We start from the raw sequence: 20,648 nt of genomic DNA on the forward strand, positions 1-20,648 counted from the left end.
ACCAGTGTGTAATTAAGATAATGATTTCTTGGCTTCAGAAATGCTATTAATCACACTATTTTCTGAAATTCACTGTAATTGTTCTGCAGCTAAAAAATTAACATATTATCCTACTGATTGTTAGGAAGTTTTCACCCCTTGGAAAAATAAAAGCTTTCAGAAACTCACTTTTTAAAACAGTTTAACAAATAGTCTATAGGCATGTCCATCCAGATAGGAGTTTACCCTTGATTCTTCATTCTTCTCGAATATTTGAAGTTAGACCCGTCTTTCTAATTAACACTACGGTGGCAAAGGGAATGAGCACCTCTGGACACTTGCTAACATTTCTGAGAGTTCTGCAAGAACTAACTGCCTAGATAAGCTGGAGGTTGTGGGCTGCTATGTTCCCATCTGCCCAAAAGCTGTGTACATGCTCTGGCAGAGATTAGCATTGTACAGACTTTAAAGACTTCCTCCCCAAATCCAGCAAAGCATGAAAGCACAGGTTTCAAGTGCTTTGCTAGATCAAGGCCTTTATCACCACATCTTCCCATTGAGGCTGGGATCAATGTCCTCATTTTACAATGTGGAAACATGAGGGCCCAGACCCACAAAGGTACCTAGGTGCCAAAGTCCGTTTTGGGCTCCACTGACACCCACAAGCCCCCCACTCAGCTGCAGCCTAACCTCACTCAGCACCTAAATTTTTGCAGCAAAAGTTCCCTAGGGTCCGAAATTTCTGCGTCTGAGCATGCGCACTGTTGCCCCACTCTTGGTGTCCAGGCTTTTATCTCTGGTCTAAGCCCTAGAGCGATCCATGGACCTATTTGTATGCGGGGTCTGCTCCAGTAGGCAGGCTCAGAGTGGAGCAGCTTCAGCAGGGGACTGAGGGAGAGCCACATCAGAATATCCTCCAGCTCAGCAGAGGAGTCTGCTGAAGGCAGTCGGCTGTGAAGGAGCTTGCAGCGGCCATAGCTGTGTTCTGGGCAGCTCTGCCCCACCAGCCATATACAGGCTAAAGGTCCTCACCCAAACTGAAGGCCCTGTGGCTATAATTTTAATAGACCCCAAAAGCCGGGCCAGGGGAACGCTGCGTGTAATGGGAGCGGGACAGGGAACAGACTTCCCTCTCGAGCTATCACTGGTTACAGTTTGCATTTTCAAGACTCTCTACAAAAGAGAGGGCTAGAAAGTCCTATGATTTAATAAAAAGCAGATTAAATTATTCCTGCCATTTCATAGTCATGAGGGCATGGGCTCAGAGGCAGGGGCTGTATCCCTCTTCATTTCTCTCACTCCCTTCTTATTTAGTTCTGCAGTTGCATTCTGTATTCTGGGATGCAGTTTGTACAAAAAAATCTTTATATAAGATTCTATTCTATAGAGGTTCTTTTAGAGCCCAGTGGCAATTGGCTCTACTCAGGCATATTCCAGCAACCCACCAGGGCTTCCCATGGGCATCGGAGTCCACCCATGGAGATCTGATTGAAGGACCGAAGTTGCATTTTATTACATATTCTGGGGAAATGACTAAGATGACAACCCTATAAAATAGACAGCAGTGATGAGAGGTAAAAGAGGTTTCCCTGAAATGGTTTTTACCTTGTAGATTTTCCCTTCTTCAGTGCCAACGAGAAATAAATAATCTATCTTCTTGTGAAAATCAAAGGAAGTTCCACAACCTATTTGAGAGAGAGAGAGAGGGAGAGCTGTCAATCAGAAAGACAGCCATGATATCAAGCATAGGTTTCTTTGTTATTGCACAAATTCCATCAATGAAGGTTTTGAAAAAATATTTTTTCATATTGGCTGCCGGTGGGTACTAAGCACCTGCTAATTCGGAGCCTCTGATCCAGGGCAGCATTAGATGACGGCCTCTCCCCTCCTCAGCAGCACAGTATATCAAAGATGTTCTTTCCCTGCACTCCACTATGTTCCCACAGAACATCTCATCAAATTTGCCAAATCTCAGTTCTTATTTCTGGAAGGCACTCAGCATGGCAATGGGCATAGTATCAGAACCTAAATGGACCACACGTGCACTGTTTCAAGAACAGATCCTTCTCCAGGATGACCTTAAAGAAGGAAAGAGAATAAGTCCTCTCTCTCCAGCTCCACCTTGGCATCTCTGGATCCAAGGATGTGGTGTCCTTTGTTAATGTCTGTGAAGCTCTCAGATATTAAAGTGATGGGGCCCACAGAAAAGCCTGTGGAGGAAATTAATAATTATGTCTTCAGGGCAGGGTTTGACTAGTGGGCGTAAATAAGGCCTGGAGCCACACATTGAACAATGTGGAGAAAACAAAATATTGAATAGCTGCTGCCTGACCCTGTCCCAGTTCAGCTTGGGGAGGTTCCCAGAGGTGGGTCTGGCCCAGTCTGAGGAGTGGCTCCTATAAGAGAAGAGGAAGTCCTGTCCCTCACCAGCCTGACTGGGACTAGCAGCTGGAGCCTGGCACACAGTAGGAGCCCCCAGCAGCACAGGGGAGATCCGACCCACCTTCGGGAACCTCTCCTGGCTGCAGAAAGCTCCAGCTCCAAAGGCAGCACAGCCATGGAGCTTCCTGCAGCCAGGGGAGGTTCCCAGAGATGGGTCTAACCCACCCCAGGGAAGAGGGAGTCCTGTCCTTCCCCAGCCCTACCGGGACAAGCAGCTGGAGCCCAGCGCACAATAGGAAGCCCCGGCTGGGGTGCTCCCAGCCCTGCCCCTCCCCAACTCTGGGCCCAGTGCTCAGGAGTTAAAGTGGCCTTGGGCTGGCTATGGGGGGAGGGATGGACCACAGCACCCCTCTGACCATGGGGCCCTGGACAATCACCCACCTGTAAGGTCAGCCTTGCCCCCCCCCCAAAAGTGATGCCCCCCCCCCACAATAGCTTTGCAACCTCCCACAACACTCTTTTGGGTCGGGACCCTCACAGTTATAACACCATGAAACTTCAGATGTAAACATCTGAAACTGTGAAATTTACTATTTTAAAAATCCTAGTACCATGAAATTGATCAAAATGGACTGTGAATTTGGTAGGGCTCCATTCATAATTCGTACACACATTGCAGGGTGAATCCAAATTGCACTGCAACCTTAATTCTGGCATTTCCTAACTCCTGAGTGCTCGACTTTGCAACTTTAATAACGTTCTTTTAATATAGTTTGTGTGTAAGTTCCTAGAGTTTTTTTAAACATTTGGAATTCCTTCCCCCGACCCATGAAATTCCATCATGTAAGCATCATAGTGACACCTACATGGTATATCAGAAGGGTTGGAACCTTTAGATCCACCATACAGATCCCTGTCACTTGAGTTAACAAAGTAACTGATAGCAGTAGTAGGTTGTTATCGTCTATGTGGCCCAACCCTAGAAAGGGACGAGACACTTTACCATTGGGTTTCACAAATATTTGCTGACAGCAGAGGAAGGCGAGTCAGGAATCTAGGGTCCCAGTCCAGGATCTGAATGGGAGTGTGGTCTAGGCACAGACTTCTCCACCCAATCCCACACAATCGGTCCCTGTTCTGTCTGTCCCCCCCCAAACCCCTGCCCCACCACTGGTTCCTTACCCCAGTCCATTCTGCTCACTTTGCTAGTCCCAGTCTCCACTCCTTAGGTTTCTATCCCAGTCCCATTGCCCCAAAAGGCGAAGTCTCCTCCCTCCAAACTCCCAGTCCCCCTACATCCCGACTCCCAATCTCCTTACTCAGCCAGTCCCAGTTCCCTCCCTCATTCCTTGGAGATCCTATATTGTGACTCACCATCAGCATGTATCAAACTAATTCCCTCTCACAAATATATTACACTCTCTACAAATTGCTAACTCTGAAACATTCTTCTACGCAAAGGGAATTTCCTTCTGCAAGCTCTGTAAGGCTATATCTTCTCTCCCAAAATAGGCATGTTTTTACAGCAAGACAGCTAACCCGGCTTAGCTCTTATGAGGAAAGATTAATAAGACTGGGACTTTTCAGCTTGGAAACGAGATGACTAAGGCAGGATATGATAGAGGTCTATAAAGTCATGACTGAGAAAGTAGATAAGGAAGTGTTATTTACTCCTTCTCATAACACAAGAACTAGGGGTCACCAAATGAAAGTAATAGGCAGCAGGTTTAAAACAAACAAAAGGACATATTTCTTCACTCAACGCACAGACAACCTGTGGAACTCCTTCCAGGGGATGTTGTGAAGGCCAAGACTATAACAGGGTTCAAAAAAGAACTAGAAAAGTTCATGGAGAATAGGTCTATCAATAGCTATTAGCCAGGATGGGCAGGGATGGTGTCCCTAGCCTCTGTTTGCCAGAAGCTGGAAATGGGCGACAGGGGATGGATCACTTGATGATTATCTGTTCTGTTCATTCCCTCTGAGGCGCCTGGCATTGGCCACTGTCGGAAGACAGGGTGCTGGGCTAGATGGACCTTTGGTCTGACCCAATATGGCGATTGTTATGTTCTCTCTTGGTGTGACGGAGGCAAGGAACTGATAGTTTATACATTGTTGTAGCTAGTTGAGGTTAACCTTAGGTGAGAGGGAGATGGGTAACGTTGTTGAGCTTGACTAGATACATCTAGATAGAAACGACCATTGCTTTGACTGCAATCGGAGATGTGATTGCAGCACATGTAGGCAGATCCATGCTAGCTTTAATCTAGATAATTCAGGTACCACAATCAATGAAGTCACAACAACACAGGCTTCAGCATGGGCTACACAAGCCTGCCTGGGACCCTGGGTAAGTACTTAGGCAGCTAGCCTGAAGGAACTCAGATATGAAATTGCAGAACTACTAACTATAGTTTGTAACCTATCCCTGAAATCAGCCTCTGCACCAGATGACTGGAGGATAGCCAATGTAACACCAATTTTTAAAAAGGGCTCCAGAGGCAATTCTGGCAATTACAGGCTAGTGAGTCTAACTTTAGTACCAGAGAATTATCAGACACACAGATGAACACGATTTGTTGGGGAAGAGTCAACAAGGCTTTTGTAAAGGGAAATCATGCCTTTGAAGGGGTCAACAAATGTGGATAAGGGTGAGCCACTAGATATATTGCACTTGGATTTTCAGAAAGCCTTTGAAAAGGTTCCTCACCAAAGGCTCTTAAACTCTAAGTAGTCATGGGATAAGAGGGAAGGTCCTGTCATGGATCAGTAACTGAAAGACAGGAAACAAAGGGTAGGAATAAATGGTCAGTTTTCACAATGGAGAGAGGTAAACAGCGGGATCCCACCCATGGATCTGCACTGGGACCTGTACTGTTTAACATATTCTTTAATGATCTGGAAAAGAGAGTGAACAGTGAAGTGTCAAAATCTGCAGATGATAAAAAAATTATTCAAAATCATTAAATCCATATGTGATCGTTAAGTGCAAAAACTAGGTGACTGGGCAACAAAATGGCAGGTGAAATTCAATATTGATAAGTGCAAAGTAATGCACATTGGACAACATAATCCCAACTCTACATATGTAAGGGTGAGTTCTAAATTAGCTGTTACCACTCAAGAAAGAGATTATGGAGTTGCCATGGTCACTTCTCTGAAAACTTTAGCTCAATGCACAGAATAGGTCAAAACCACTAATAGAATGTGAGAAAAAATTAAGAAAGGGATAGATAATAAAACAGAAAATATCAGAATGCCTCTATATAAATCCCTGGTGCACCCACATCCTGAATACTTTGTGTCCTGTTCTGATCACCCCAACTCAAAAAAAATACAATGGAACTGGAAAATGTTCAGAGAAGGGCAACAAAGATGATCAAGAGCATGGAATGGCTTTCATACGAGGGGAGAACAAAAAAATTAGGACTGTGCATCTTAGAGAAAGGGAGATATCATAGAGGTCTATAAAGTCAAGAAATGTGTGGAAAAAGTGACTAGAGAATTGTTATTTACCCCTTCCCACAATACAAAAATGAGGGATCACCTGATTAAAGTAATGGTTTAATACAAACATTAGGAAGTACTTTTTCACACAACACATAGCTAACCTGTGAAACTCATTGCCTTTGGCTGTAGGCTAAAATCATGTCTAGGTTGAAAAAAACCAAGTTAAGTTATTGGAGGTCAGATCCATCAACGGAAATTAATCAAGTTGGACGGGATGCAACCCCAAGCTCAGGGCAACCCTAAACTTCTGATTGCCAGAAGCCAGGAGTAGAAGACAGAGAATCACTCAAAAAACGCCCTGTTCTGAACACTCCACCTGAAGCTCTGGTACGGGCCACTGTCAGAAGACAGGATACTGGGCAAGATGGACCATTGGTCTGACCCAGGGTGGCAACTCTTATGTTCCCCTAAGCTAGCTAGATTTAAGCTAGAGTGGGCATGCCTACCCTACAATCACAGCTTCACATGCAGTAAAGACGTAGCCTGAGAGTCAAACCTTCTCCCAGGTTAGAGACCATCATCTCCACAGAGACTCTGACTTAGATCTGCTAACAGCCAAGAGGAGTAACCTTTCTTTAAGAACAAGGAGTACTTGTGGCACCTTAGAGACTAACAAATTTATTTGAGCATAAGCTTTCGTGGGCTAAAACCCACTTCATCGGATGCATGCAGTGGAAAATACAGTAGGAAGATACATATACACACAGAAAACATGAAAAAATGTGTGTTGCCATACACACTATAATGAGAGTGATCAATTAAGATGAGCTATTAGCAGCAGGAGAAAAAAACCTTTTGTAGTGATAATCAAGATGGCCCATTTCCAACAGTTGACAAGAAGGTGAGAGTAACAGTGGGGGGGGGGTTGGAAATAAACATGGGGAAATATTTTACTTTTATAATGATCCATCCACTCCCAGTCTTTATTCAAGCCTAATTTAATGGCGTCCAGTTTGCAAATTAATTCCAATTCAGCAGTCTCTCATTGGAGTCTGTTTTTGAAATTTTTTTTGTTGTAATATTGTGACTTTTAGGTCTGCAATTGAGTGACTGGGGAGATTGAGGTGTTCTCCAACTGGTTTTTGAATGTTATAATTCTTGACATCTGATTTGTGTCCTGTCATAAATATAAAGGGAAGGGTAACCACCTTTCTGTATACAGTGCTATAAAATCCCTCCTGGCCAGAGACAAAATCCTTTCACATGTAAAGGGTTAAGAAGCTAAGGTAACCCTGCTGGCACCTGACCCCAAATGGCCAATGAGGAGACAAGATTCTTTCAGATCTGGAGTGTGGGGGGGAAAACAAAGGATTTGTCTGTCTGTGTGATGCTTTTGCCGGGAACAGATCAGGAATGCAGCCTTACAACTCATGTAAAGTTAGTAAATAATCTAGCTAGAAATGTGTTACATTTTCTTTTGTTTAATGGCTTGTATAATAAGCTGTGCTGGAGGGAATGTATATTCCTGTTTTTGTGTCTTTTTGTAACTTAAGATTTTGCCTAGAGGGATTCTCTGTGTTTTGAATCTGATTACCCTGTAAAGTATTTACCATCCTGATTTTACAGAGGTGATTCTTTTACCTTTTCTTTAATTAAAATTCTTCTTTTAAGAACCTGCTCGATTTTTCATTGTTCTTAAGATCCAAGGGTTTGGATCTGTGTTCACCTGTACCAATTGGTGAGGATTCTTATCAAGCCTTCCCCAGGAAAGGGGGCTTGGGGGGATATTTTGGGGGAAGACGTCTCCAAGTGGGCTCTTTCCCTGTTCTTTGTTTAAAACGTGTGATGGTGGCAGCATACTCTTCAAGGACAAGGCAAAGTTTGTACCTTGGGAAAGTTTTTAACCTAAGCTGGTAAGAATACGCTTAGGGGGTCTTTCATGCAGATCCCCACATCTGTACTCTAGAGTTCGGAGTGGGGAAGGAACCTTGATTTGTCCATTTATTCTTTTACATAGAGACTGTCCGGTTTGGCCAATGTACATGGCAGAGGGGCATTGCTGGCACATGATGGCATATATCACATTGTAGATGCGCAGGTGAATGAGCCTCTGATAGTGTGGCTGATGTGATTAGGTCCTAGGATTCTTTAAGAGTCTCTCTCCCCATCACCTCACACCTGGAGAGCTCTCTGCTTTAATTTCTATGCATGAGTGATTAGAGGTTTGATGTCACTAATTATCAGGATGGTGAGAACTTGGGCTCATACCAATTGTTTGCAGCTGCAGTCCCTCTGGCCCTTCCATCGTTGTTCCCTCTACTGACAGCTTGATGACATCTGAATGAACCAGCTCATTCTGCAGGCAGAGGAGACTTCAGATTAATAAGCGTCTTTGTGGTGACAATACAGAGACTGTCGTTGCTTGGAAATGGCACATTTTCTTGAAGAATTTTAAAAAGCTGAACATAAAAGTATTTGTCATTTCGTGCCAGCAGCCGGCAGCTTGTGAAAGCTGTGTTTTACTTACTGTGAGCTTTGCTTCCCTTCCCCAGAATAGAGAGCCTCTACCACTCATGGACTGTATTGGGACCTTATCACAGCAGGACACCCATGTGCACACACCCAGGTTACACACACCCTGGTTTCTTGGGTCAAAATTTTCAAACTTGGGCTAGGCAACTACATCATTTAGGCACCTATTAAGTGGCCTGATTTTTTGCAGAAATCCTGATCACCTGCAGCTCTTGTTGACTTCAGTATCTCTCAAAAACAGACTGATGGTATTTCAGGTTGGGCACGTTCCTTCTCACCCCCCAGTTCAAGAAGAGAGGCACTCAGTGTGAGCAAAAGGTTTACGAAATGAAAGCTGTAATCTATCTAGCCATTAAAGTCTGCATCAGTTTTTCCATCAGTAACATGAGGATAATACTAATATTTACAGTAGAACCTCAGAGTTACGACCACCTTGGGAATGGAGGTTGTTCGTAACTCTGAAATGTTCGTAACCCTGAACAAAACGTTATGGTTGTTCTTTCAAATGTTTACAACTGAACATTGACTTAACGCAGCTTTGAAACTTAATTATGCCGAAGGAAAATGCTGCTTTCCCTTTATTTTTTTAGTAGTTTACATTTAACACAGTACTGCACTGGATTTGCTTTTTCTCCCACCTTTTGTCTCTGCTGCTGCCTGATTGCACACTTCCGGTTCCAGGTGAGGTATGTGGCTGACTGGTCAGTTTGTAACGCTGGTGTTCGTAACTCTGAGATTCTACTGTACTTGGCAAGATCAACTTCTGCTTTGTGTCACACCAGTGCAGTGGGGAGTAGAACTTGGGCCATTGTTTGTATAACACCATATTAATGCTGTGATTGTTAAAGCCTATGAATTAGCACCCAGTACCGGGTTTAAAAGGGCACCGGTGCCAGGCCCACGTTCAAAAGGGGCCCCCACCAAGCCCGCTCCACTTGGGCTGCACTCTGAGCCGCTGGCTCCTCTCCACCCCCTGACCCCTCCCTCCCCACCGCTAGCTCCTCTCAGCTGTCCTGCTGGCCCAGGGCTTCTCTCCACCCCCTGGTCCCTCTCCCCCACCCACTGCTCACTCCTCTCAGCCGGCGGCCGGCTGGCCGAGGGCTCCTCTCCACCCCTGTCGCTGGCAGGCTGCTGACTGGCAGGCAGTGCCAGTGACTGGGGTGGAGGGGAGCCCTCAGCCTCTGCCCTCCGGGCTGGTCTGCTTCGGACTCCCCAGGAGTGGGGCCTGCCTCGACTGCCGCTCTGTGGAAGTGGCAGGCTGGGAAAGTTGGTGGCTGTCGTCCCTCCCCGACCCTGCAAGGAAACGCCCCCTCCACCGCGGGCACCGCCAGTGCCAGGCAGGGAGGGCTGGGTGGGGCCGTGGCAGATGGGGCTGCTCTGTGCTTCTGGGCTTCAGCTGTCCTGCCTCCTAGCACTGTGCTGGGAGCGGGGATCCCTGCTCTGTGCTGGCTCAGCAGTGCCAGTGAGTGCGGCCGGGGGGCAGGGTGTGGGGGAGTGGGTCTGTGAGGGGGCAGGAGGAGCTGGGCAGTGGGGGAGGTTTGTGTGTGTTGGGGCACTGCGGGGGGAGTTCTGGGTCTGGTGCTGGGCAGTTGTGGTGGGATTTGGGCAGGGGTGGTAGTCAGGGATAGTGGTGTGCAGGGTGCTGTGCATTTGTGGTGAGGCAGTCTGTGGGGCACTGGGCATACAGAGTCGGGGGAGTTGGGTGGGGGGTTGCATGGTGTGGCATGGTCCTGCCCCTGAGGGGAAGGGGCCCTCTGGCAGCATAAGGCCAGGCAGGCCAGTGTGCTTCTGCCCTGGGGCAGCAGGTTTGTATAATTTTTGGTGGTGCCCAGAACAGGTCCAAGTCCCGCCCCCACCACACTCACCTGCTTAAGGCTCTGGGAGGGAGTTTGGGTGCTGGGTGCAAGCTCTGGGCTGGGGCATGGAGTTGGGGTGCAGGAGAGGGTGAGGAGTGCGGTGCTTACCTTGGGCAGCTCCCAAAAGCGACCTGCACACCCCTCTGGCAGTGGCTCCTAGGCGGGGGGCAGTGAGGGGTCTCTGTGCTGCTGCCCACAGGTACCACCCCCGCAGCACCCATTGGCTGCAATTCCCGGCCAATGGGAGCTATGAAGTTGGTGCTCATGGTGGGGGCAGCGCACGGAGACACCCCACCCAGGGCCACAGGGATGTGCCAGCCGCTTCCAGGAGCGGTGCGGAGCAAGGGCTGGCAGGAAGCTGCCTTCGCCCCACCGCACTACCGGTGGTGGTGGCAGCGGCCAGGGGCCCCTGGACCCTTTTAATTCGCCCTGGGGCAACAGCCGGGGCCAGGAGATGTTCATGGGGAGGTGCGCAGGGGAAACAGGCGGGCCAGGAGAGACACCTGGCCCCGGATATTGGTGGAGCCAGGCCTCTGGGCCCTAAATATTCCTGGAGCACGGGGACCACGGGCCCATATAACTTGCCGCCCCTGCATCTGGTGACTGCCAGTTTGTAAACAGTGCCCTCGCGCTGGGCTGTGCAGAACAGGGCCGCCCCCACCATGCCATGCCCCATTGCCCTGGCTGGCCCTTTGCTCAGGGGACTGATCTCCCAGCGCCATGCTCCACTGCCCCCAGGGGGGCCCACAAATATGTTTGGTGCCGGGCCCACAAAAGGTTAATCCGGCCCTGTTAGCACCTTGGCTGTGCTTTAAAATTTCCCTGTTATCATCAAGGTAACATGCAGCTTAACATTCACAGTTTGAGAACCAAGTGTCAGCAACACACAGGTAGGTGTTTCCCCCTCCGAAATAAATGCTACATATATTTTTGTTTGTATTATCATAGTGTCTAGGAGCTCTAATCAGATCAGGACCACACTATGTTCTGTACAAACACAGAACAAAAAGACTGTAAACTCTTTAGGGTAGGAACTATCTGCGTATAAGAGAAGAGACAACACATGAGACAGACAGACAGACGGGGGGAATACAAGGAAAGAAAAAATAATAATGAAACAATGAGATAGTGCAACAATCTGTTAGAGTCTATTCAGGAATTCAACTATTTCTGCATAACGAGAGCTCGTAATGAATGAGAATACATTGGGGTGGGGGGGGGTGTGATAAAAAGAACAAGGAATTAAAGTTTAAATTAGTGAGCACCAGGGCCTGAGGTTGGATGTTTTCATGCAATGTTTAGATTTCCCACTGGGGCATCTTCCTCATGGCCCTGACCCTGTACTGGTGGAAGAAGTGGCTGTGTCCTGTGGGGGAAAGGGTTTTCCGTGTAGGTTTCAAAAGCAATACATGAAACACAGGGTGAATCTTCAGAGAGCGAGGTAGTTGAAATACAAACGTGACTGGATTAACATGTCACAGGATCCTAAAAGGGCCAAGGAACCAAAAGTCCAGCGTGAGAGCAGATCTGTCTGTGTGGATATGCTCTGTGGAGAACCATACCTTTTGTCCCACTGATCAGATGGGCCCTTGGTATCAATACTGGTCTGCATACAGTCTGCTCTTGCTTTGACCAGCTGTTCTTTCACTTGTTTCTGAGCCCGAGAAATCCACTGTACTAGGGCTGAGACAACTGGGTTGGGAGAGGATGGGGGTAATTGCAGGTGGAATCGGGGGTGATACCCATAGTAGGTAAAAAATGGAGCTTTGACCCTACAACAATGCAGACCATGTGGCTATGCAACCTCTGGGTAAGGGAGACGTGAGGACCAGTTATACTGGCAATGAGTGATGTAATGTCACGGATACTGCTTGAGGATTTGACTGGGGATGGTAAGTGCAGAAAAGACATGTGCGGACCCCCAGCAGGCACAAGGCCTTGCGCCAGAACCAGGCCATGAACTGACACCCTTGGTTGGGGGTGATGCGCTCTGAAAGGCCGTGGAGGCGGACGGGATCGCTAATCCATAGCTGGGCTGTCTCTTCAGCAGAAAGGAAGCCTGTGCAGGGGATGAAGTGGGCCATTTTGGTAAAGTAGCCCCCTACTGTCAAGACTGTTGTAAGTTTGTTGGATTCCGGTAATTCTCCGGTAAAGTGCTGCACAAGGTTGAGATGGAGTGTCCAAGGGCCCAGTCTAATGCTTGCCCGGACGGCAGGCTGATAACCAGAATCACCTTTCTATAACCAGTAGTGTGGAACTGAGAAAGGCATCACGAACAGGAGGTGATACTGGTTTGTAAAACCCCGACATCGCTGGTAATTACCACCAAACTTTTCTGGCAGATGCATCGTGTAACAGGGCTGCGTGAGCCATGTCTGGAGTGCAGCTTTTTCAGCATGTAACTGTCTGACTTGCTCCTGCAATAGCTGGTTATGCGAGGTCAGCTGGATGACCTGGGCCTGCAGGGCTTGGTTGTCCACCTGAAGGCGGGCGGACCACTCAAGTGGGCCCAGTGCTCCTGAAGGGTTAGCCAAGTCCATTCTGCTGTGACCAGCTCCAGGCTCACTCCTGTGAGCTAAGTGGTCCATTCAAATGGTCATGGCCAGATTGTTGGCAGTCTGACCTAGTGGTTGGAGCAGGGGTCGGGAGACAGGCTGGGTCAGATACGAGGAGATCAGAGTTCAAGACAGACCAGAGGGCAGACTGAGGCAGGTGTCAGGAAGGGTCAGGTTACCAGGAAATCAGAAACAGGCAGTAGCAGCATGTAGCGCAAGCGAAGCAGTCCTAAGCAGAGTAAACCTAGTTGCATGGGCAACTTCCTGTTCCTATGCTTGCTTTAAATAGAAGCAAGGAACCCATCAGAACCCTCAGAGCTCCACCAATCAGATCCCAGGACTGAAGTCCTAGGTTGGAGTAAAGCTTCTAGTTTTGGTGATTAATAGCCCATCATGGGGTGGCAGGTTGGAATTTACAAGCTCTTAAGCACCCTGTGGATTGAGGTTTGAGACCTGTGGTCCCTGACAGTATATTCCTGGAGCTTGTTCATTGAATAAGCCATTCAGAAATTCCACAGGGAAAAGAAACTGTTGCCAATCTCTGTCCAATGCACTTCCAGGAATACCCAACAACAGTAGTATGTTAATTTAATAATCTTAGAGCACTTCACAATCATTAGTGAAGTAAGCCTCAAATGCTTCCCTTAAAGGAGGGAAGTACCATTATCCCCATTTTACAGATGAGACTCAAAGCAGTTGAGTAATTTGGCCCAAGATCACACAGGAAGTCTGTATCAGAGCTGGAAATTGAACCCAGGAGCTCCGACTCCTAGTCCTGGACCTTAATCAGACTGCATCAACTAGCCAATCAGATCTTTGCTGTCATTCCCACAACTGTTGCTTTTGGTAGGGAATCATAGAAGATTAGGGTTGGAAGAGACCTCAGGATGTCAACTAGTCCAACCCCCGAATGATAAGGTCCCAGCCAGTGAAACCCACTGATCTAACTGCAGACCTTCTGCACAACATTTCAGGGACAGAGCAGAGCCACCTAGTGGCTCAATATTCCAGAGACAGGCTAGGATTACGGGGAACACCCTCATGAAACACACGTTCTGATGTTTCATGAAGTTTGCTGGAGTGATTTTGCCTATTTCTAACTAACTGACAGTGCTATCGCTGTGCCCAACTCCACCAATATGAAAGAGATGAGGCAGATAAATGCCCCGAAATTGAATTCTTCCATCGATCTACCTACCACCTCTCAGGGCGGTGGGTTACCTATGCCAACAGGAGAACCCTTATAAAGAAATTTCTTTCCTTCCCTGAGGATGTAGCTCTAAAGCTTTAAGCTTCTATGTATCTTAAGGTTATCCAGTTGACTGTGAAATAAAAGACACTGAAATCCTCAAGCAAGAAGCCATTTTGTATTTTGTGCCAACGCGAAGAGAAGTATTGAGGTTTTTGGGACAAACTGCCAAACCTCTTTTCCTAAATTGCACCCTCAAAAGGAAAAATTAGTTGAGTTGCTGAGCAAGTTGAGGCCCTTCCCAATCACTTCCTGGATTTCACAAATCTGAACTCTTTAGCTAATCATTTCCTAAAAGGGTGATTTTTTTTGTAGTGGAGGGAAAAATTGAAAGAGACAGGCTAGGTCCATTTTACAGTGAGCTCTCTCATTAACGGTGGGTGTTCTGTGCAAAGAATCACACTAGATTCTGGCAGCTTCAAAGCAACCTGGTGGAAGACAACCCCTCCCCCTAAAAGACCACTGATCTGCACGCAGCCTGTTTACCAATGCTGCATGCAGGACGCAGGGTTTGGTGCTCAGAGAGGTGTGGGCTGTCCCTGTTCACTTCAAGTAGTTTAATACTAAAACTCAATGACAAGTTAAAGGCTCACACTGGAACTATTACACTGTTGATCATTAACAACCTCTTCTTTTTATGCCTAACTCATTATTATAACACTGTTGTTTGCAGTGTTGATGCAGCCGTGTTGGTCTCAGAACATGAAAGAGACAAGGTGGGGGAGGTAATATCTTTCCTTGGACCAACTTCTGTTGGCGAGAGAGAAGTTTTCAACCTATGCAGAGCTCTTCTTCAGGTCTGGGTCTTCCCAACAGAAGTTGGTCCAATAAAAGATATAATAATGAGAGAGACAAGGTGGCTGAGGTCATAAGCAATAATATATCAAGTGCACTATTGAACTTTACAAATAATTTGCTTCAATTCGGCAAGGGAGAAAATATCACAGCATAACATTTACCTTAACTAAAGTCCATGATACAATCCGCCCATCTGAAGAGATGGAGAAGAAGTTCAAATTATTGTCCAGGTCATCCTTCTGCCATTTGACCTAAAAAAGCCCAAACACAACACCTATGGTTGGCATGGAAGCACTCAGCAGGGGATAACTACAGAGCACTCAAATGAATGTTTCAGAGTAACAGCCGTGTTAGTCTGTATTCGCAAAAAGAAAAGGAGTACTTGTGGCACCTTAGAGACTAACCAATTTATTTGAGCATGAGCTTTCGTGAGCTACAGCTCACTTCATCAGATGCATACCGTGGAAACTGCAGCAGACTTTATATATACACAGAGAATATGAAACAATACCTCCTCCCACCCCACTGTCCTGCTGGTAATAGCTTATCTAAAGTAATCGTCAGGTTAGGCCATTTCCAGCACAAATCCAGGTTTTCTCACCCTCCACCCCCCCACACAAATTCACTCTCCTGCTGGTGATAGCCCATCCAAAGTGACAACTCTTTACACAATGTGCATGATAATCAAGTTAGGCCATTTCCTGCACAAATCCAGGTTCTCTCACTCCCTCACCCCCCTCCAAAAACCCACCCCCATACACACACAGACTCACTCTCCTGCTGGTAATAGTTCGTCCAAACTGACCACTCTCCAATGAATGTGTTTCCTTTCAGTTGAAGCATTCCACATTTAGCACTACCCCCACAGGCATCCCCTCCTGCAGATGACTTGGGGATGAAGAGGTTAAAGGGAGCCTGATGGTGTGGACTTTGGTTCTATTTACACTCACCTGTTTTTCCTAGACAAGTTTATGAGCAGCCAACATCATACAGTATTTCAAACTTTTTAGCAGCCCCTCTCTCTCTCTGTCACTCTTGTGGTTAGTTCTTTCCAGCTGTGACATCAGAAGAAGATTCTAGTCATCCAGATCAGACTTGCCACAGAAGTGATACAGAAGAGGTTATTCTGCACACTGAAACCCTCTGCCACTCTTCCCCTCCCAACCCTGCGATCCAATCCATGCAGACAGAGCCCTGCACCCATGTGAGGCTCTGTTGATTTCAATGGGACTCCATGTGGACAACCTTTTACACCCCCACAGAATCCAGCTGAAGTCAATGGGATGCAGGCGTCCGCCTGTACAGCTTAAACTGCAGGGCGGGGGCCTAAGGGATTGTTAAGAAAGCGCTGGTGTTTTAGATCTGCTTGAACAATCAGGCGCTTTGCTTATAAGCTCACCAGGATACGGCCTGTGCTGTCTACATCTCTACAGAACCTATCAGCAGCAGGTTTTGGACACAGCCACAATTTCATAAAATTATGGAAAAATTCTAGGGCTAGAGTCACAAAAGGACTTAGGCACCTAATTGCCACTTCAGGTGCCTAAATCGCAGCATCAGTCCCCACAAAACCCCCACTCAGCTGCCCCCAAATGCTGGAGGTGTCTAAACTGCCTTAGTGCCTGAATTTTTGCAGTAAAGGTTCTGCAGGTGCCCAAGTTTCTGCTTCTGTGCATGTACACTGAAACCCCACGCCAGTCACTAGGGCACCTAAACTGCAGAGTGATGCCCAGTCCAGGGGAACACAGGCATTCCTCTGCTCAGCTCACCTGCGGGGCCTGGGCCAGTAGGCGTGCGCTAAACCAGCTTACCAGACCGGGTCCTGCACAAGAGCTCACCGAAAACAGCTGGAGGGGGAGGAGCTCCCTCATCACTTGTAGCCCAAGGATTAGCATCCTCACCAGCCCCTGCTCACTATTCAAATGTCCCACGATGCACAAACACCACGACTGATTTATCTGGAGCTTTTCCTTGTGTTACTGCCCTTGCTCTACCTGTACCTGGGTGGGAGGACTTCAGTGCCTGGGCCGCTTTGCAAGCATTAAGTTCAAGTTCAAGAAATACATGTAAGAATCAAGACATCTTTCAGTGTATGGCAGGAGGTTCAAATTATTGGTATTGGTAACAGTGTATTGCTGTTGATGGGCTGGCTGCAGCTCCTGTTGAAGTCAATAGGAGCATTGCAATAGATGTCAATGAAAACAGGATGGGGCCTTGTGTGGTGTCTACTGGGACATTTGTATTCATGGAATGGGAGTCAGCCCTGTGCAGAGGGCCAGCAGGGGGACCCATGGGGCATAAGTGGTGCCTAAGCCTTGCACTAAAGGAAATTTCACCCTTCAAAAAAAGGGTAAAATCCCTCCACTACTTCAGAGCATTTATCTGCCTCCTAAGAAGATTTGCCTTTTGAATGTGACTGCTCAGTGACAGAGATTAGAACAAGGATAAATGTTTTGAGATTTATAAGAGACATTTCAGTGAGACCAAAAGCACCAAGATTGATCCAATTTTCTGATCCTGAAATCCAATAAGACTGAAGAGTAAAGGATGACCTGTCACAACATCTGCCCACATACAGTTCTGTGGGCATCTATCAGCAGAGCAAGGGCACCATAACTGACAAAGATTGCTCCTATGATTTCAACGGTGTATTTGTCTCTGTCCAAGTACCACAGTCGATCTATTTCTCTAAACATCATGCATTAAAAATTAATCTGCTTATCGCAGAGCATACCACATACTTTCTACGACAATCTATGTACGTGGCATCTATTTCCAAAAAGGAAGCTGTATTCTCAATATTGTAATTATGGGTACTTGGTTTTTTGGTATTGCTCCCTTGGGGGAAAAAGCGTTGATCTTGTGGAAAAAAAAAAGTTGTTTGTATTATGAAGCCCTATAGAGCAAGAAAACTAAGCAAGAGACTCACTGAAGAGAAATTAATCCTCAAGTGAAAAACACTCTGTTCTGAGGAACTAAAAATGAAAGTTGAGGAAATCCATTTGAGCATATTTTGATATGCTCCCTGTATGGCCATGAGATGTGATTGAAAACTGAGAAGCAGGCTTATAACTCCCTTGGACCAGAAGGGCTATCGTATGAGCAGCAATTATTACAGGCCACAGGCAGTACGTGCCAGGCTGCTCTGTTCTAGCTTGCATCAATGGAATGGCACACTGTGATATACCCAAAAATAAAAGTGCTAATTACGTTAGAGTCACTTCTTTTCAGTGGTATGTACCGACCGTGCTGTTTTGCAAGGCATAAAAATTGCTGAGAGCATCCATTTCAGATCCATCTGCCTAGGGCAGCACCCATGGATGACAATGGTTGTCAGTGTCGGATACTCCCTTTGTTAGACCCCTTCATCTAATGCTAAGGAAGATGAGCCAGCTCCGTTGTCAACACTGTTACAGGAAGTGTGATTGAGAGTACGTGCTACCTGGTCTCTGTCACGCTCTCTGTCATGGTGGCTTCGTCTATGCAAGCAACTAAGCTGTTCTCTGAATTAGTGAAGGGGTGGCAAGGCAAGCTGGTTGCTGACAGCCTTAAAAAAAAAGAATCAGGTCCAAGGTATCTAAAGTTGGGCACCTAAAATGGAGGTATCCCAAATTAAATGCTGCTTTTGAAAATGGAGCCTAAGCTTTAACTTCTCATCATATAACAAGCTCTTCTTCATTTGTCCAACCCATTGGGGTAATCCCCCTGCTCCCTTAACTCGTGTACACCTTCTTCAACCCATCTCCTCCTCAAAGGCCTGGGAAAACAGATAAGCCTTTAAGGCCAATTGACGCGGATCAAAGTAGGGGAAGCAACATCCTGAGTCAAGATCTCCTCATCGAAAATACCTGCCACCAAAGTACTACGGCCTAAACAAGGGGGTCGTTCGCTCCAGAGCCTCGGTGCAGGATCACACTGGGAGAGAATGGTTTCTAAGGTAGTCAAGATGAAAAACAGTTGGAATTTGTAGATCAAAAACAACTTGAATTGTATCTGGAAGTAAAGTGCAGATCACAGATGTGTTGTGCTCCTTACAAGAATCAGCACTAACGACTTGTCTACAGGGGGTTGCTCAGAAAAGTTAACCTGAATTAACTTTTCAAGTGGATTACTTAAACCAAATTAAGGCCCCTTTAATTCTGAAAAAGAGCACCCAGATAGGGGTTTAATGAATCCACTTTAAATTTGCAGCTTTAGTTAATTCAGATTGACTTTTCTAAGTATCCCTGTGTAGACAAGTTGGTCTACACTGAAAAGTTAGGTTGACCCAGCTACATTGGCTTAATGTAGCTAAGCTACCCTAACTCCCAGTTTAGGCAGCGCTAGTTCAATGGAAGAATTCTTCCGTTAACCTAACTGCTGCCTCTCGGGGAGATGGACTAACTACAGTGACAGGAAAACCCCTCCCGCACCATAGTGAGTATCAACAATGAAGTGCTACAGCAGCACAGCTGCTGTAGTGGTTTAAGTGTAGACATGGCCCGAGCAAGCGAGCAGCTACATTACGTGCTGGCTGAAGTTTCATGGAGTCTCCAGACACAGCCCTAGCTATTTGTGCGCTGTACATAGTCCAATCTGGAGCTGACCAACAGATCAATTTCCTTCCATTATTTCAAGCTGTAACCCCTTGCCCCAACCTATACAACATCGCACCGGCCCTGGTGTTTGCACACTTTGAATACTGTTGGGCATATGGAGGGCCAAATTCTGTCCTCAGATGAGCACCAGCACCTCCCACTGAAGCTTGTCAGAATTTTGGAAAGCAGAATTTGGCACTTAACTCTTTTAATCTTCCTTTATAACTCAATACCTTCAACTCCTTTTGATACAGGAGGGCCAGGGAGCAGTGGTAGAGGGGAACTATATAAACCCTAGGCGAATTAAGGCGTGGTTCCCTGTAGACTAGGGAGGGTTGCTACAGGTTAATTGGAGCACCTGTAATCAATTAATCTCTGCCAGGAACCTAATAAAACCCCCTGCTTCAGGCAGTCAGAGGATGGATAGACTCCCCACCAGTGTCTAGAGACTGAGGGTAAGAAACCCGCAGGGGTTGAGAGGGGCTGGGATTCAGAGCGAGAAGCAAACCCAGACTCCTCCCCTGCTTCCCTCCTCTACCACCTTCCCGGGCCACTAGCGGGGCCTTCGGCACCCAAGAGCAGGGGCAAGGGGTGGCATATTAGCCCCCTCCCCAAGAAAAGCGCAGGACCCACCATATGAACATCGGCCATCTTGTCACAACCTTCACTGGTTTTGGCAGGGGGAGGAGGAATTGCTGCTCCCTGAATCCCATAAACTTTTGCCAGTTTCATTTACAGCCTTCATGATTCTTGAACAAAATTGCCTGTCTGTTCCCTCTTTTGCTGGGGGTTTGTGAACATGAGATAAACTTCCTTTCATTAGCTGCATCCCTGCTGGGTGTGTCATAGCAATCATTTTACTAGCACACAAGGTGTCTAGGTATGTGCCGAGTTAATTCCTTATATAAGCATGTGATAATGATCCAGGATTTTGGCAGCATGATAATATACACAAAGGTTCACTTACGACATAGGTAACAAGGAAGAACCACATCTGAAGTGTTTGCAGAATTCTTTGCTACCACATGCAAAAAAATTTGCCTCCTGAGATAAAAATCACGATAATTTGCATTATGGTAGCACCTGGGAGCCCTTGTTGTGCACCAGCCCCTCACTGTGCTGGGTGCTGTAAAAAACACATCCATTTTGTACAAATTTCATCAAGGATTTATTGCTTTTTTTCCTTATTTATGTAAATGGATACAGTGAGCTGTAGCTCACAAAAGCTTATGCTCAAATAAATTCCTTAGTCTCTAAGGTGCCACAAGTA

The 20,648-nt window shown here is 46.7% G+C and overlaps 1 protein-coding gene across 1 annotated transcript in view; it reads right to left on the reverse strand.

Annotated features, from left to right (window-relative positions):
- DNAI1 (dynein axonemal intermediate chain 1) overlaps positions 1-20,648 on the reverse strand; it is a 244,280-nt gene that overhangs the window by 130,990 nt on the left and 92,642 nt on the right. Inside the window, exons 14-16 of the mRNA XM_077816997.1 lie at positions 14,963-15,052; positions 8,080-8,167; positions 1,585-1,664 (exon numbers count right to left, since the gene is read on the reverse strand). Of these exons, the coding sequence (XP_077673123.1) occupies positions 1,585-1,664; positions 8,080-8,167; positions 14,963-15,052 (258 nt within the window). The remainder of the gene's footprint in view (positions 1-1,584; positions 1,665-8,079; positions 8,168-14,962; positions 15,053-20,648) is intronic.

Source organism: Eretmochelys imbricata, chromosome 5, assembly GCF_965152235.1.
Source record: "Eretmochelys imbricata isolate rEreImb1 chromosome 5, rEreImb1.hap1, whole genome shotgun sequence".
In the NCBI taxonomy this organism is placed as follows: domain Eukaryota; kingdom Metazoa; phylum Chordata; order Testudines; family Cheloniidae; genus Eretmochelys; species Eretmochelys imbricata.